Source organism: Dermacentor albipictus, chromosome 2, assembly GCF_038994185.2.
Source record: "Dermacentor albipictus isolate Rhodes 1998 colony chromosome 2, USDA_Dalb.pri_finalv2, whole genome shotgun sequence".
Lineage (NCBI taxonomy): Eukaryota > Metazoa > Arthropoda > Arachnida > Ixodida > Ixodidae > Dermacentor > Dermacentor albipictus.
Window position 1 is genome coordinate 40,052,518 of NC_091822.1, and position 18,956 is coordinate 40,071,473.

At 47.5% G+C, this 18,956-nt stretch overlaps 1 protein-coding gene across 1 annotated transcript in view; it reads left to right on the top strand.

Annotated features, from left to right (window-relative positions):
- The first annotated feature begins 6,733 nt into the window (after window positions 1-6,733).
- The window catches only part of LOC135918249 (cholinesterase-like), a 33,319-nt gene continuing 21,096 nt past the window's right edge, over window positions 6,734-18,956 (top strand). Inside the window, exon 1 of the mRNA XM_070533223.1 lies at window positions 6,734-6,922. Within this exon, the coding sequence (XP_070389324.1) occupies window positions 6,734-6,922 (189 nt within the window). The remainder of the gene's footprint in view (window positions 6,923-18,956) is intronic.

The following is an 18,956-nucleotide window of genomic DNA, read 5'->3' on the forward strand; positions in this document are numbered from 1 at the left end:
ATTTTCAATGAACTGACATGTGCCACTCTTCCAAAATCAACCTGCAGTGACTGAACCCTTCTCATTGCGTGTGAGGAAAGTGAGTAAAGAAACTGGTGTTTCACTTTTTGAAAATCCTGTAGTGCTTCCAGTGCAGCTTGTCGAATGTGACTCAGTGCAGCTTGTCGAAAGTGACAGAGCACGCACCAGAAGCACACATCCGAATGCACTTTTTAGAGCTTCAGTCCAAGTACTCACGACCTGACTTCTACACTTATTCATCAAAGTCACGCACCGCTGTTTTTTATGCAGCAGTTGGGCCATCTTATTCGGAGTCCAATGTCCTGCACCCACTCCTTTCATAGGCCATTCAGTATTATCGGCGGTTAAACACATCAACACATTGAAACTACAAAAATAAATCATATTTACAGAATCGAAAGGCGTCGTAAAAACCTTAGTGCCCCTGCAAACACATAAATATCCTGTTATTATTTATCTTCATTCGCTCCTGTGCACAACCTACACATCAGACAACATGTAATAGTATGCTGGGTGCCTGGACACCGAGGTATTAAAGGGACACTAAAGGTTACCAGAAACTCAAGTTAAAGTGGTAGAGCAATGTTCTAGAACGTCTAAGGCGTCAATTTAATCGCGAACAGAGCTTTAGTAACCGGCAAATTGAGGTAAATACATGACACGATTTGAGACCCCCCAGCGACATTCCAGTACTAGCCCGATGACGAAAGGACTCCTCATAATTTGCGTTACTAATACTCAACTACTCGTATTAAAAATATCATTTCATTCGATTATAAGACGAAAAAAATGCTGCTTCTATTCGATTCTAAGAAAAAATAACATTTTGACGTTACCCTTCAGTAATATGGGTGTTCGAAAGGTTTCGTTTTCGCTCGACTCTGCGCGCTCGACTCTGCGCTGCGCACGCTTTGGAGTTTCAGTACTTTCGTTATCGCATCGTGCTGTGAGGGTTTTGCTGGCTCGCGAAACTTTCATTTGGAACAAGCAGCGAGAATGCCACGTCCATGTGATGTCGTGCGAAGCCCTCGTTGCTTTCCCGCTCCGGAGAGCCGGTGTCGAGGCCGCCGTCGTAGTACGCAACGACGCCGGCAGTGCGAGCCCTCAGCAGCAGGTCGCGCTCGTCGGTGCTCAAATCGCTGAAGTTGAGCCCACCATCGCGAGCCAATCTGTCGGTGTCAGGGTCCATTGCGACGAGCGTCCATGTTTGCGTCATAGAATGAAGTACCAGCTTATGGGCGTCTTGCGCTGGAGCTTGAGGTATAGTAGCGGCGCCTGGTGGCGGTGCGGGAAACGACATCTGGGTCGGCTGTGGCGAAGCACGTTTCTAGGCCGAGTTTTGCGTCGATTCGCACTTTTTTATGCCCTGTTGCGAGTGCGAAAAGGCTCGTCACTTCTCACAGACCACGCCGACCACGCTGCGAGCTCGCCGCAGCCTATAGTTTAACGAAAACGGACTCTCCGTGTGCCGTGGGACGCAATGTGGGACGTGATTCGTTTCTCCTTCCGCTAGCCACCATACTCCCGCTTTCGCTCTGCTGTCGGCTCTGTCTTGGCTCTGTTTCTGGCCGCGCGTTTGCGTTTTGCGCAGAAAAGCCGTAGCGCCGTCTGCGGACGCCGTTCTACTCACCGATGGCGCAACGTCACTGTGAGACCATGATGTCAGTACTCCTCGATCGGAGGGCGGGTGATTTGAACTGCGCTAGAGGTACGCGGACGCTTCAGAACGCATTTTCTCTTAAAATAAGTCTCTCCTTGGCACGAAACAAGCGTTTCGAGGTTTCTGTGATGGTATTTCAACAGTCCACGTGGACTTAATAGTAACCTTTAGTGTCCCTTTAAAGGCAACATGCTGGCAGAGGAAATCAGACGTCTCTTGTTATTGTCATAGCTATAATACATATCAATTTTACGCCCTTTTCAGCAGATGTTTTCAGGCCGCTATACAGTCGTGCTTCGTCCGCCCCTCGTAATTCACAGTTCATGTACCACTGTCAAGCGATCAACATCGCCTTAGGCCTCCTCGGCCACATCTCCCCCTTGCGCCAATAAATCCTACTAATCATGATCATTCCGAAGTCCGGACATCAAACTGGCGTGGCAGTTTAGCGAATGCGGGCAGGAATCCGCGACGTTGTTCAAACATGTCAATCTGCAACCTTCATTTTTGCCGGAAGCATATTTTTCTTGTTTTTTACTCCTAAAGAGGCCGTATAAAAGCTTTATTTTAGATCATAAAAATGGTTGAAGTGGACAAAGTAATTACAAGTATTGCAATTTTCCGAGCCATTGCCACACAAGCGTCAATTCCGCATCCCATCCGTTTCGCTGGGCACACTTAGGATGGCGGCTACGCGAAATCAGCTAATCGGTGCCGTCGTCGGCATTTAGTGTAGCTTTGACCATAACGCTGCCCGATTAGATGAGATCTAGACTACCAAGGTGGGCTTTCGCCAGAGCAGAATGTTGGAAGCTGTTAACATCATGACAATCTTTTTGAGTACAGTGACGCGCGAAAGACGGGACAATGGGAGGCGAGACAGACAGAACAAGCGCACTGCAGCGCTGGCAGGGGTTCCTGAGCGGCTACCTCCTGAAGCATATGAACAAGTTCGCACCTTAGAATCCCTTCAGGGTCAGGAGCTCGGAATGTGTGACAGTCCTTCTGTAGCAAGGCATCAGAGAAGCGAACTGCAGTATGTCCATCGGCATTGAGGAACTATTTTACTCTGTGCAACACGACGATCTGTTTGGAGCTGACCGTGAACTTATTAACCATTCCCGTACCGTCGCCTTTCAACATGAAAGCGGCGTGTCTAGAGAGCATTTCCCGCAGACACGGCTAAGGCGCGAACGGCTACACACGCGAAGGTCGAACTCTCATGTGCTTAGGTACTTGGTGTCGCAACACAGCAAACGCCTGCTGACGCAGACGTCCCTGCGACGGTAATAATGCATCATTGTTTAAGTAATTGTCACTGATTGCATCAGAAAAAAGTATATTGAGGAAAGAAGGAATAAAGTTGTTATCATGAACAAATACCGACTCGGCATACTACTCGTTGAAAGCATCCGATTTTACGGACGGATCACTGATGACGTCGTCATCAATTTCTAATGAAGCGAGTAAAGCATCGTGAGCTACACTAGAATAATAATCTTTACCGTTTTCCTGGTAGAGAATACTGTTGCGCAAGCTGCCGTAGCGACGGCAGCTTCCGACCTCCGGAGAGAGCCTTTAGTGCATAAAAGAACCAGCCTAGCAACTTATTTCATTGTTGTTGCAGCATCGCTATGGGTAAGCAGCGCATAATTACGACCCTCGACGGGCAGCGCAAATACGAGAAGCAGCAAAGGAAAAAAGCCGTGAGCCGTTCCACTCTGTGAAGGTAGATGACCAGCAAAGCTTTGTAGCGCACGAGAAAGACGTGACACAGAATTTTCGACAAAGGTACGAGCAGAATATTGTCTCCATCGGTGGCCATCGTGACGAAAGGTACGCACATACATTTATTTTATACACCCTCGCTCATTCGTGGTATACATTATTTATATACATTGGTCTTTGCGTTTCGCGATATACTGAGACAAAGAATTTGAGACCGAGATCACCGCACCGACTGTTTGTGGGCTAGTATCGTCGGCGCCTTCGCAGAGGGTGGAGCAGTAGGGGAACGCTGGCACGATGAGTGGTAACGGAGCTCGTATAGTTTCCTACAATAATAATTACTAGAGGGAACTCTGGCGCTGCAATTGTTCAGCCACCATGGGAATGATGAGAAGTACGTGGATTTGCCTGACATTCCTCCTTGTCGATTCAGACGTTCTTCTAAGTTTGTTTATCGCACTTTATACGCATTCACTGTCGTAAATTTTAGAGCAATCTACATTTCTCGAAGTGCAGAAGACGCTGCGAACACAATCGCTACTTCGAACGCTCGAGCAGTGTCGCGAGCGCCTCCACGCGGTTACGCCGAGGGACGTCAACGAGCCAGCTGTCGTAAAAGACGACGACGTTTGCGCGACCAGTGGCACGAGCCATTGCTGATGATGATAGTTTGTGATCGCAAAGAATTGTTGACGGACACGAAAAATGTACAGACTCTAGCCATAAACAGCTTCGCTGCAAAAGAAACGGAAATACGACCAGTAACGGCGTGCTGTCAAGAGAGAGAGAGATGAAGAGGAAAGGCAGGGAGGTTAACCAGATATCAGTCTCCGGTTTGCTACCCTACACTGGGGATGGGAGATAGGGGTTAGATAGAGGACAGAGAGGAAAGCGTTAAAAAAACGCACACACGGAGGCACGCACACAAAAGAGGCGTTCCAGGTAAAGACGTCCACACAGGCCGGTAGATCGCCAAAAGCGCAATTGTGCTTGCACGGCCTTCTTCTCTGACGGTAGGTCCTTTCGGTGGTGTAAAATTCTTTTTTCCGATAGTGGTTGGTTGTCCAGTGGTCAAGTTCGTGACGAAGGCATTCACTCTGTGGACTGTACTGCGGGCAGAGGTACAAAGTATGGTGAATCGATTCTTCATGGCCGCAGTGGTCACAGGTTGCGGTGTCGGTCATTCCTATGCGGAATGCATAGGTTTTGGTAAAGGAAACGCCCAACCACATTCGATGTAAAATCGTGGCGTCTCCACGGCAAAATTACCATTACTCCTATTATTACCACTACTCTAAATTACCATCACTCTATAGCAACACAGCAGTGCATACCGCCGTCTGCAGTTGTAATGGTGGTTTTCTACACATTCGCTAAACCTCCCTTTTCGCAAGGTAGGGATGGCGAGTCAATTTTTTTTATACATTAATCATTAGCAATTTGTCTTACGTGAAGGACGGACGGGTATTGCCGTAAGGTAGGCGTAGAAGTGCTCACGCATTTAAAAGGACGTGACAAGACATGCCCTGTACTTCTAATCGCACGTACATAATAAAGATTATTTTGAAGCACAGCACAGGTATGTTATTTTCTGTCTCGCGCAGATATTTATCAAACATTTTACTATCCCTTCAAGGGCTATCTTCCTTACGTTGTTAACAAGCTAACAGAAGCGGTTCGGGCTTCAAAATTCTCTTACATTTAAAGCATGCTTTAATGTACGCTGTCAGAATTTCGACTCCCTCATTTTCCTCCCTCTGCTCACCACGGAAGTGCTCGTCAACTCTGGCAATATGACCCTCCTGGAGCCGACGACGCAACCACGTAGTCCTCCAGACGTAGGCTTCATGGTCTTACCCCAGTCTTAGAGCGTCCACGAGAATCCTCGCGCCTGCGTCACAGAGCTGACGAAAGCGTGCACGACATCAGCCACGCGTTGCCATGACGGGCAACTTGGACAAAAATGAACACCGATGCATACGAACGCTGTGATAAAGGCACACTACCCCTTGCGGCACGTGAACGCTGCCTTCCGCTCGCCCTTCGATGGGACGATGGCGATAAGGCTGTCGCCAATGCATCCGGGAACCCCAGAATGGCGCCGCGACGAAGGAACACATCTTTCGCAGCCACCTTTTCCTCCGATGTCCTCGGCAAGTGCACCCACTTGTTGCGGATTCCGACGTGGACCATAGCCTCCGCCATGCCTCGCACGCACTTGCTAACCGCATGGTGTGTCACGCCAATTGTCTTCTCGCTTCCTACCGAGCACTAAAAACCGTGGCGAAGAACCGCAACGCACCCAACACTTCTCGCTCCACCGACAACGCTGTTGCTCGCACGCCCCCGAGTTCATCAGCCCACTTCATCGCACAGTCACCGCACAGCTTCTTTCTTCAGGCGAAAGTGCCACCCAAACAGGTCATCTGGCACATCAAACGCGTCCTCGGGCTTTCTTCTCCCACGTCCAAGCTGACGAGCCGCCGCCACCAACAAAAACAAGAAGGCAGTCATTTTATTTTCCAACGGAACCGGGGTGGTCGCCGGTTATTCCACGATATTGTGGGGTTCGCTCGGTATAATGTTCTGTATCTATTTTTTGGTGACTGTAAAAACTACCTTTCTGTATTACCTTAGCATTTCCTTTACTTAGTGTGTTAGTTTATTAGTGTGTGTTAGTTTGATTTATTTTACGGTAGTGCTGTTACCGCTGCGAAATATTTCCATGGGGCTGTGGCCTAGTCAAGCTGTTCTAAAAACAGCTTTTTGTCACAGTCCTTCTTTCTGTATCATTGACAGAATGAAAATAAAGATTGATTGATTGATTGATTGATTGATTGATTGATAATTGAGCATATTTAGTGCAGAAACGTAATTTTGGTGTGTCGGTTTTTGAGATCTCCCAACGTCGCTTGAAAGACAGGCAAAATGGGCGCGTTCTGAGAAATTTGGGCCAATCTCAGAGGGGTCGCAGTGTATCTTGAATAAAAAGGTATGTCAATAGGTTTATGTTATACCGACCTTGAGCCCGCTCCGGAATGTCTTGCGCTTCTGAACGCTTGTGGAGAAAAAGAAGAAGCCGGAGGGACCTAATGCACATCACGTCGGCTCCGTATTCGACGAATGTTCTTGTAGCGCAAATCGCCAAAAAGCCCCCGCTATTGCACGCCAACGGACTCAGTGCGCTCCCAGGAACAAGTGGATATCGAAAACCAGGTGGGATTCCCATTTTTCAAGCCTCTACGACAATATTTTGCCCGGACCTCGTGGCGGGAGAGCCGCGAGGCTACGTGACGGAGCCGGCTTCCTCAACAATTGCCGATCATGGAAGTCACCGTAGAGCGGCGCAGCACATCCCAGGAAGAAATGAATACAAGCAAGGGATGGAAGGAGGTCAAACACAGAAGATCAGACCGGCGAACCTGCCAACATCGCGAGAGCACCTTGTCGCCGACGCGGCTCGACAAGCGCAACAATAACCCATGGAAAGGCAGGCTAGAGCAAATACGCAAGGCAAGCAGAATCACATTTGCCAAGAGGGGATTACAAGATTGTGATCAGACGACATGGAGGACTCAAAAATTTCCGAGCACGGTATAGTTAACCTCACAGCTGTGGTACAAGATGCGGCAGGCATTCCTCGAGACGAAAGGGAGGAGGACATTGTATGCCCCAACAATTATCAAAATATCCTCATCGTCAGTACCTCGGATAAAGAGCGTGCAAAGAAATATCAGGAAGTAGCACGTATCAAGATTCAAGCCACCTTTTACGAGACCAATGCTTACGAGACAGCGCCTGACATGACGGCCAAAGGAGTCATTAGAGGAATCCCACTCGACGAGGGCACAAGAGACATCACAGCAGCGGTCGTTACGAGTAAAAACCCAACGGTGACAGCAGCAAAGAAACTTAGTAATACTACCACTACTAGCTTGTGCTCTTTGGAGGACACAAAGTGCCCTCGTACGTCCGATACAGGGCAGCCCTACTCCCTTGCTCCCTGTACAGGAAACAAGTGGATTTCTGTCACCACTGCAACAGACATGGACCCTGACAACAAGATTTGTGCGGGATGTGGAACATCAAAGCCAGATAAAGACCACAGGTGCCAACCGAAATATCAGTTATGCGGCGAGGACCATCCGACCGCGGACAAGACGTGCAAAGCCAAATTCAAAAAGCCCTTCATCGTTAAACAGAGACAATGGCACAGACTGCAACGAGAACGACAAGAAGAACATGAAGACGCTATCTCAAGAGAAGACACGGCAGAGTCTCGCAGAACGCCTGGCCTCCTAAACGCCAGGGAACGACGCTCCAGATCGAGAACAAGATCTCCATCCAACACCAGATCGTTATCCCGGTCCGGCTCCAGGACACCGGGGACACGATCCAGATCCAGGTCCAGAACTAGGCCATCCTCTTCAGCAAACCAGACAAACACGGTGAGCTGGGCAGACGTGGTCGATGGCGTGCGCCCGGGGGCTGATGGCGAGACTGCCATTAATAACGAGATTAAGCAACTAAAACACGAAAACGCGCAGTTAAAGATTTTGCTAGCACGTATGAGCGATGAAATAAAAATTCTCAAGGAAGAAAAAAACCAAATAAATAAGGTAACTCCCGCTCCACACGCGAGCACGAAAGAGCCATCTGAAATTTCGGAAAATACCATGGACGAAGGGCATGACCCCCCTCCACTCAAACGCAAGGCCCACGCCATCAGTGATAAACAAGATAATGCAGTGGTAGATAAAGCATTAGTCGATATTCAAAAGACCCTAGCAGAGATACAAAAGTCAAACGTCTAACGGAACGAAATGATGAATCAAGTGACTAAGGCAATAGCAGCAATTATGAGTAGATTAGACATCCTAGAGGCAAACCAGTCACCAGATAATGGACTCCCCTCCGTTGCGTCAGAAGCACCACAATCCTTACCCACTTCAGAACCACATAATTATATAAGATCAGCTTCTCTCCAACCTCCTGTCTCCCTCCCATGGCCGCGCCCGAAATGAGGCGCGCTAAAATAGGGTTCACGATATGGCAGTGGAATTGTAGAAGTTAGGTAAACAAATGGTCAGTTATGCAGCAGTATTTAAAAGACAAGGATACACCGGACGTCATAATTATGCAGGAAACACACGGGATTGCAAAGCTAGCAGGATACAGATCTTTTGGCTATGCCGATGAGGACACCAGGGCATTAACCACGCTGGTAAAAGAAACACAACTTGCGTGCAGCGCAACACAGGCATAACGCACATTAACAATATTCTATTGGAACTCATCCGACAAAAAAAGGCAGGACGTAGCTTATTTATTCTCAATATTTCAAGCAACCCCTTGCTACATAAACACAAATTCAAGAACCTATTCCAGAAAGCACTCAGACTTTCTGGAGAAAATCCGGTAGTTATAGGAGGAGACTTTAATGCCCCCCACGCCCCCCCCCCTCCCCCCCCACGTGGGGTTACTTATATACCAGAGCAGAAGGAAGGGCCTTATGGAACGACTCGCAACAATTGGGCCTCACGCTCGTCACAGACCCCACCACTCCAACCAGAGTAGGCACAGCGCTAAACAGGGACACCACAGACCTTACCTTTACCAAGAATATTGAAAAGGCGACGTGGCACAACACACTGTAGTAAGATTTGGGTAGTGATCACCGCATATTGGAGTTACACGTCAGAGGAGGGCCGAATAGACCCAAGGAACGATAGATCAAATTAGTAGACTGGGAACTATTTCGTAGAACGCGAGAGACGACACAGCAAAGATCAATCGCAGACATAGAACAATGGACTAAGGAGCTCAGTGATGACGTCAAAGCTGCCACAAAAATAGCACCACCTGAACCTAACTTGGATAAATGCGACAGCAGACTTCTCCATATGTGCGAAGCTAAGCAGTCGCTTCAGAATAGGCTTAGCGGTCAGAAGCATAACGGAAAGTTAAGAAAGCGCATAGCGCTCCTCAACAAAAAAATAGAAGAACATGCTAAGCAATTGACCAAGCAACAATAGGACGAGATATGTAATTCCATGGATGGACAATTAAGCACCGACAAAACCTGGCACATGCTCAGGTTCCTGCTTGAGCATGACAATAACAAGAAAAATCACATGCAAGCCATTAATAAGTTAATACACACATATGAGGGCACAGAAGAGGATTTTCTCAATGAATTGCAGCAGAAATACTTACCATAGGCACCCCCTTGCAACTATCCTAGCTACAACAGGAATACAAACGCAAAAGTAGACGAGGAACTCACGGAGGCAGAAATCCGCGTGGCCCTACAAAAGTTAAACACCAAATCCGCTCCAGGCCCGGACGGTATAACCAACAAGACTCTCAGGAACCTCGATGATGAATCGATAGCCAAGCTAACAGAATACATAAATGAGTGTTGGGTAAAGGGATAAGTGCCAGCTCAATGGGAGAAAGCGACGATAACGCTCATTCCAAAACCTGGTAAGAAGCTTGAGATCGACAACCTCAGACCAATCTCCCTAACATCCTGCTTCAGAAAATTAATAGAACATGTAATTTTAAGCAGTGTAGACAACTTCTTAGAGGATAATAACATATACCCAGATACAATGATAGGATTTCGCAAAAATCTTTCGACACAATATGCGATGCTCCAAATTAGGCATCAGATAATCGATTATAAAACCTCCTCGACAAGGGCCATCTTGGGCCTTGATCTTAAAAAAGCTTTCGATAATGCCAACCACGCAGCCATATTGAAAACATCGAACGAATAGGACTAGGACAACGGACGTATAACTACATCAAGAGCTTCCTATCAGATAAGAAGGCAGTCATCTCCGTCGGAGGGCTCCAGTCACCCGACATCGACATATAGAGGGGCCGGCACGCCGCAAGGCGCTATCATCTCGCCGATGCTGTTTAATCTCGTCTTGATGGGACTCCCCGAAAAATTAAATCACATAGAACCCCTGAATTACACAATCTGTGCGGACGATATTACTATCTGGACCTGTGATGGCAGCGATGGATCAATAGAACAACGACTCCATACTGCAATTAACAAAGTAGAGGAACACCTCATAGGAACAGGCCTCACATGCTCTGCAGAGAAATCTGAACTTCTATTGTACCACCCCACACTTAGAGGCAGGCCTCCCGAAGGATACGACAGAAACAAGGCTCATGAGGAAATCAAGCTACACACCATGATCGGGCGGAATATCCCGTTAGTCAACCAGCTCAAGGTGCTGGGTCTGGTAATCGAGAACAAAGGCACAAATAGGGAAACCATAAAGAAGTTAGACACAAAGGTAACAAACACCATGAGATTAATCAAACGAATTGCTAACAAACACTAAGGTATGAAGGAAGAAAGTATCATACGGCTGATACAATCATTCGTAATCAGTCAGATCACATACATAGCAGCCTTCCACAATTGGTTTGCAGCTGAAAAGCGTAAAATTAACAACATGATAAAAAAGCATACAAACTAGCACTAGGTATTCCCATCAGTACGAGCACGGATCTCTTGCTAAAGTTAGGACTCCACAACACACTGGACGGATTCATAGAAGCACAACAAACATCTCAAGCAAGCTACTAACCAAAACCAAAACGGGACGGCACATACTAAGCAAACTAGGAAATAATTACCACAATATATTCGGGGAAAAGACGACGATAACGAGAGGAATCCGTGACAAATTCCTAGTACCAAATATACCCATGAGCATGCATCCAGGTTACAACGACGGCAGACGCAAGACTAGAGCAGAAAAAATCATCTGAAGCTTTGGGTCAGACGACAGAGCACCCTTCGTAGACGCGGCTGAATACCCAGACAGAAATAGCTATGTAGCAGTAATCGTAGATCACACTCAAAAACCCCTTACAAGCGTATCAGTTAATACCAAACATTCCGAGACAGCAGAGGAGGTAGCCACTGCACTAGCATTGGTCTCCACGAATGCTCAGTACATCATTAGCGATTCTCAAGCGGCCATTAGAAATTATGCAAAAGGTAGGATCTCTCCTGAGGCATGGTACATCACCAGAGTCAATGAAGCAAAAGTCTCCAATGCAGAGAAGAACGGCAGGCAATTGCTCTGGTTCCCAGCGCATACGACTACAGACATTCCCGCAGTCAACCTCAACGAGGTAGCACACCGCGAAGCTCGAGGTCTTACTCGCCGAGCTGAGAAAAGAGTGACTTCCATTGGTCAGGAGAACGCGGAGGAGGAAATCTGGAAAGAAAAATATATATTAACAAGATTTAGCGATATTAACAAATTCTATCAAAATAAGAGGCGAATATTACCACCGCCTCACACTAAACTGAACAGAGCTGAGTCCGTTACTTGGAGGCGACTACAAACAGAAACATATACGAGTCCCGTGCAACTAAAAACTTTATACCCCGATATATACGAGAGCGATATGTGCAAGCTATGCAAGTCTGTTAGAGCCACCCTTCAACACATGTTGTGGGGATGTGAAATATACCAAAATAATATGGCAGTCTCCCCAGAAAATCTACAGGCGCGGTGGTCGGCCGTGCTGCTCAGCTCAGAACTCCAAGACCAACTTTGGGCCATGCAGCGAGCCAAGGAAGCCGCACGGGAGCAGCAGCTCCCATTGGCCATCTAGGCGGCCCCAGGCCCGGGCCTCCCAATCACCTGATTCCAAATAAAGTTATCACATCACATCCGAATGCTTGTGCTTGTTTGCCCGATTTGGAAGTTTCATTGAACTCTTTAGCGTTGTGCGCACGCTTCTTATGTGCGTATGTGTGTGTTTAAAGGTAATGAAAATATAGTTACCCTTGCGTTACTGCCATTCATTTCGCGCAATAAATACAAATTGGGTCAGAGCTGATCTCGCTATGACAGTCGTCGGAAATGTATTTGCATTGAATCAGTGACACATTTAGTTGGTCGTATGTAGCAAGCCTGCGTACGCTGCAAGGGTACAGGAAAGAGGTACGCATGCGCAGAACGGAATGCATCTATTTCACGGATGCGTGCGTACGCCCGTAACAAGACGCTGCGTGCGTAACGCGCGGCTTGCTACTTGACGCTCTCGCTGGACCTCGAACAAACGAGAGAGCGTGATGGAGGCAATGGCGTCTAACGCAGACAGCAACATCACCCCCAAAGTAAATCCCGTCTACGTTGAGTTGAAACACGATGTCGACAAGCTATGGGAAGTTCAAATAGGCGGGTTGACTTGGATGCTTGCGGCCGTTACTATGACCTCCGCGGTCGTCCAGAGCACTGATCGCAGAGGCCACGCCGTTAGTGAAACTTAGTATACTCCTGACGTTTGGTGTCACTGAGGAGCAGCCTAGAACGCTTACACCTCGTATGTGACATTCCTAGTTGAGCGAAACGTATCCCGGCACATTAAACTAAATGTGTTGTGCCATGCTTCCTATGCAGCGTAAGCAACATAGTGAGCACTGCGTACGCATGTGCAGCGTACGTCCAACTAAAGGTGCCTAATATAGCCACACAGCATATTGTCACCACCGAAATTAGTTATGAGGCCTGTACTATAGCGGGACTCCTCTTTGGCGCTTGATGCTGGGGAAGCTCTATTGGCATTCCCTTTGAAAGAGGGCGCTGACAGTCACCTAAACTGCTTGAGTTAACCCGGTATGCTGTACATGCTTTTGATTCTATCATTATTGTATGCATCTCAGTCTTCTTTTTTTCTTCCTCAAGACTTATCCATCTGCCTTGTACCGCTGCCTATGGCAGTAAGCATGCTTTTTTTTTCGCCAGTATTCTACACGTCTCTTGCTTATCTCGACTACTGACTCGCTGATACGTCCATCCACTTTAAATCGAAGTACTTGTGGAAGGTGTACGAACACCAGCGCAATCTAGCGCCGCGGCTTCGAAGCCTGCACGTGGCCTCCGAATCGTATGGAGCGCCGATCTGCGCGAGCGCTCAGACGCATAAAGGCCCTTTCACATGCTGCAACTGGAGCGTAAAAAATTGGTGCAGTCACACGTGATGGAATGCAATTTTTTCAGGGTTCATTTCACACGATTGCAATTTCAATGATGCGACAGGTGCGACTCACAGGTTTGCTGGCTGCCACATGTTATGGCATAGCCGCATACTTTTTCTAATGTAATGAAAGAAACGTGCGCATCACGATATTATCGGCCTGTTTCTCATAGGAGCAAATATTACGCATGTTTTGTAATCTTAAAAGGCTTCGAAGTTGATGTTTGCTTTGCAGTAGGCAACCGCTGTTCCCGAAGTTCAATGCGACGAGACGTGACGGACGTGAACAGCTGGTCGTTCAGCGCTTTGTGCTGTCTCGTGTGGCTTCTAGCGTCCATGTCGCTGTACCTGCGCTACAACAAATTACAGGAGGACCTATCGACAAGCCCATATAGCTATCCTCACCGCATATGCAGTATTCGGAATTCGGCTGCAGCGAAATCGTCATGTCAGCGCAAAGAGACCCTCGCGCTATCCATGCTTAGCGTCAGCTTCTGATGAAATGATGTGTGTATATTGCACGCATAAGCGGTCCCTGTTCCTAGCCATGGTTTCGCGCCAAAGTTAGCAGGAAGCGCTGACCCGAAAGCTCACGTCTGCCCTTGAAGGAAGCCATGTGATTATTGAACACGCAATCGAATTTGTGTTGTGAACTTTCCTTTTAAGCGAGCCTGGTTCGGCCATCGCGGCGCATGCGCTGATATTGAGCACAGAATTTCTCTCTGAATATTTCGAAAGGCTTAATACCCGACACCGCACAATTTTTAGGAGCTGTAATAACTTGCGTACGTATCTCATGGCATTCTAACATGGGCGTCGTCTGCTTTCTCGTTCTGCGTATCGCGCTGAAGTATACTGTGAATCTCCATCAAGAAGCTTAAATCAATATGTTGCAGTACGTAGTGCGGCGGCGTGTACTCCTAACCGATGCGTTATTAGGAGTACATTTATTCGTTTATTCAGCAAATAGAGCGCTAGAGTTTTGTATTCGTAGTGGTAAGCGTAAGCGTAGTGGTAAGCTATGGGAACTATCGACCAATCTCGCTGACGTGCGTGTGCTTCTGCCTGCTTCTGTAAATTATCTCAAAGTGGGGCTCAAATCTCCAGATGACCAAAAAAGCGTAAGCAACTGAAACACGCGTTATAGTTCCTTCACTGGAAATTAAAGCAAGCATCCCAATCTGTTGTGACCCGTGTGCATGTAATTAGCATTCGTGTGCACCTTATGCGCATGTGTTTGTGCCATGTGCTGATCGTTGTACTTACAGTGTTGTAAGCGCTTTTTAAAAAAGCTATACTGCACCATAATCGTTCATTCAACTTTGTGTTGATATATACACCTTGTGACCACCCACTAATGACCAAGATAGCCAACAGCATTGGTAAAGAAAAAAAATTATGCAGATCCAATGCACTTTCGGAATCTACACGGTGCGAAGCTTTCGCGCAACAGTCAATTAAAGTCTGCAAAACTACCTGCAATGTGTACAATTTTCTTCATTTTCATCTGATGTAATACGGACTCCTATGCAATGTTCGCTTATGCACCGCACAGGTCACAACTTTATTGTCATGTCATGTATATGTAGCTCTGTGAACTCGCTCAAACGGCAGTTCAGCAAGACTCGGATCGACCCGTGAGGCTCATTGAATGCGTGTGAGCTTTGCTCAGTAAAATTCTGGTGAATATAAGTCAGAGGAAGCTCGCCTGAGTACAGTTTCGGTGAATAGGAGTCACAGCAAACTCGGCTGAGTAGCACTTTGGCTGATTCTGAGTTTGTCTGAGCTAGACTGGGTATTTTGGGGACTCTGCACACACATACCGATAAATCACGCTGTGGAATAAAACAGCAAGCAGCTCCATCTCACAATCTAACAAAACAAAAACAGTCGAATACGCAGATGTCATGGTGTCCTTGTATATTTTTGCAACTTGCATGACACTTATTTCATAGAGGCAGTAATGGTGGCAGATGGTTATGAGTGTATGCCATTAGCATATAATTACAAACTCGTTAGCACATTTGTCTCTGTCTTGTTGGGCACGACCTATGCCTTGTGATACGTCTGCACACTTGATTAGCTGTGGATGTACAAGAACCATCCGCACTTGAAAAGGTATAATCATTCACAAGAAGGCTTGCAACCAGCTGACCTCACGGCCCAATTTTCACTTGATTTTGTTTAATGTGCTATCTACTTTTTATCAAAGCAAGGTGTTTGCCTGGTTTCAACATTGTTGCTTGTGTTTCACAGTAGTTAGAGAGTGAGAAGCAACGAAAGGAAGGGATGTTCACGGCAAAGTAGTTTCTTACATTACTGTACTGCAATATGTTATAACTAGCATAAACAAACAAAAGTGAAGCATGCAATTACATTTTAGTATGAAGCCAAATACAGGTGCAATGAGCATACAAAGTCTGCCATACATTGAACGTTTACTAATTACCGTGCAGGGCGATAACAATACATCAGAAAAAAAGAGATAACCCTGTTTAAGTGATGCTTAGTGCGCATTAAATCTCCCAAAACAAATTGACGATGCAGTTTATTCCGAGTCAATGCGTTACATATGCTATTGTAGAACATTCATTCCGATATATAAGCGAACGTGGAAGTCCCGTTTCCACGTTCGCTTTGCAAGCTTCACAAGCAGTCTTATCTCGCAACAGAAGGAACAGGGGTGCGATCGCGCAAACAGCTCGCTTTTCCGTTCGTTCGGTCTGGCTGCGACGTCACAAAGTGGGCCGTCCGCAAGATTTGTGAGAACGGGAGGGAGAGCACAGCCAATAAACGAGCGAGCCCAGCCCCGGAAGTTTGCGTCACCAATTTGGGCTTCGATCGTGGACGATATATTAAGTGCAGAATGTTTGTGATGCTTTAATAATTAAACACGTAATATACGAAAAAAACTCTTACTGATGCAACATATAATCTCTGGCGGAAATGTGATGCGAGAGAAGAAAACTAATTTAAGCGGCATATATTTTGGTTTAGTCCGCTAGGTGGTATCGCACACGCCAAAACAAATTGGCAGGAGCGCGCAGTTCAATTGGCGATCATTGTTCATCGACTGCGAATCGTCACAAAAATCTAAGACTTGACTCGCACATGTTGCCGCACCAACGCAAACTGTTGGTCGCGTTCATGGAGGGCCACCCGTATCTTGTGCGGACAACGCGCGCGTTGACCCAAGAGCGTCCCGTCGACACAGGGCCGGTATTTTGTAGCGACGCCTTTTCTGATTCTATGCTTTTTCAGGTTTTTTGCGCTAAGCCCGTGGTCAGAGCGACGGTCTGCCCCCATTATCAACGGGATCAGGCGGCCGTGTGTGATGGATGATAAGAATAGCATAGAATAAGGCATAAGGCATCGCTACAAATTAGCGGCCTGAGCCACTACATCGGGAATGCGGCCACGATCCGCAAAGGCCGCCTTTGCACTAGCCTTGCCGGCCGTTGTCAACGGGGAGCTCACCCAACCCTGTTGCCGGCCCACCGCGGTTATTGTTTCCGCAACTATGTGAATGGTCTCGCTCACGGAAGCCTGCCCTATGGATACGAATTCTTCGCTGCCGATGGATCTTTGGAAGGTGGGTCGATGGATCTTTGGAAGAAACGGAGAGCAGAAAGCACCTTGTCTTGCGTCGTGATGCCACCGGTCCGAAGGCCACCGATGACGTCTTCCGATAGCTCGCGGAGCCACCGCACAGTGCTCTTCGAGAGCCTGAAGTGCTCGCGGAATTCTTCCTCGGTAAGCTCGTCAAATGCGTCCCGAAAGATGCGTCGCCGAGGCTGCCCGAGAGACTCCAAAAGCGCGATAATAGGAGCGGCCATCGTGACTCGTGAGCGCCAAACCACCGAACAATGAACGCGATTCTCTGAGCAAAACGTGAAACGGCGAGCATTCTCGACAAATGAGCTCAGATCAACCAACATTAAAAAGAACACTAGTTATATTTATCACAGCGCAGGCACAACATTTAATTTCACTGTGATCACAGTTGTTTTCCATAATTAACATCGCTAACGTTCTGCAATGGCGGATCGCGCTTTAATCTCGAAAAACTGGACCCCCGGCAGGGCCAGCTATGTTCGGCGAGCGACGACATTACGGGCAGACGACAGGCGCATCGTCTGCTACTAGCGCTGCTATGGCAACGGCCATTCATTCTTCGAAGCGAATGCCCTTGTCGACCGTTCCACGATAGCGGCCGATTTCACTCGGTTTTGGAATGATTGACAGGAGTGTGACGTAAGCGCATTTTGTGGTCCCGCCCCGGCGCAATGACGGCCGTGATGAAACGCGCGGGCGCCAACGAATCACGAGAGGGCAAGCGAGAGAACGGAAAAGCGAGCTGTTTGCGCGATCGCACCCCAGAACCCTGAAATTAGATATATTCACCCGGAGAAATACGCGCGAAAGCCGAAACCAACAGATTGCAACTAGATTGCCACGCGTATATATCGTGACCTGGAAACGTTCGATACTATGCAGTCGTGTCATGCCCGCTCGACACAGAATTGGACCGTCGTTGCGTATTACTTCGAGTGATCTGTCCGTAAAAGCATACCAGACTGCAACTGAGTTTTCGTATATCGCAAGTGCCTTGAGCGCAACAAACACAAAAATTTGGACGATATTCGAAGGCCAATGTCTTGTCGTGAGGGACACTTCCTAGTATTGACAGCTCGTACATAGTACCAGTAAAGGAAATGCGTTAAAAAGTACGTGCTATCAGCACACGAAGCCAGCGTGAAAAAAAAGCGTTGCTTGATCACCAACGCAGCGCGTCAATAAACGCAAATCACAGAACCTGGTCTGAGCTATGAGTTTTGTCTGCTTTGTTCCAGTATCTCTGCTGAAGGTATTTACCGCTTGCGTAGTGCACGGCTACCCACAATTACTTACAATGTCATGCGGTTTTACGTGTCAAAGCCACGATTTGATTATGAGGCACGCCGTAGTGTCGGAAATATGGACGATGTCGGAAATATGGACCACCCGGGGTTTTTTAACGTGACCTTAATCCAAGTACACGGGTGCTTTAGCATTTCGGCCTCATCGAAATGCGGCTGCCGTGCCTGGGATTCCATTCCGCGAGCTCGTGCACTGAATTAGTTGCACAATTCAAGGCTTGTTCAGCCAACGTTTATAGATAAAGCAGTATCTATAAACGTTGTCTTGAGCTAACCTACGCCATTTCCCAAAACAAAACGCGTAATATATCTCGCGGGTGTGCGCGCAATTTCAACGGAAGATCGCTGCGATCGGTGCGGCGTGCGACCAAATGGTTGGTTGCAGCCACCAAGGGGGAAAGGGTGGGGGTGTGCGTCCACATCTGCGACTGAGATTTCCATCCCATGAGACGAAACTCGCCCTTTCAGTGCACCTAAAATTATCCTGTGAAGCAGGCGTAATACGGCAACCGGGCTTCGGTATATACGTGAACGAACTGGCCAATCCCGAAACGAAGAAAGCGATAAAGTGGTTTTCGGCCCACGTGGGCAGTGAAGGTGTC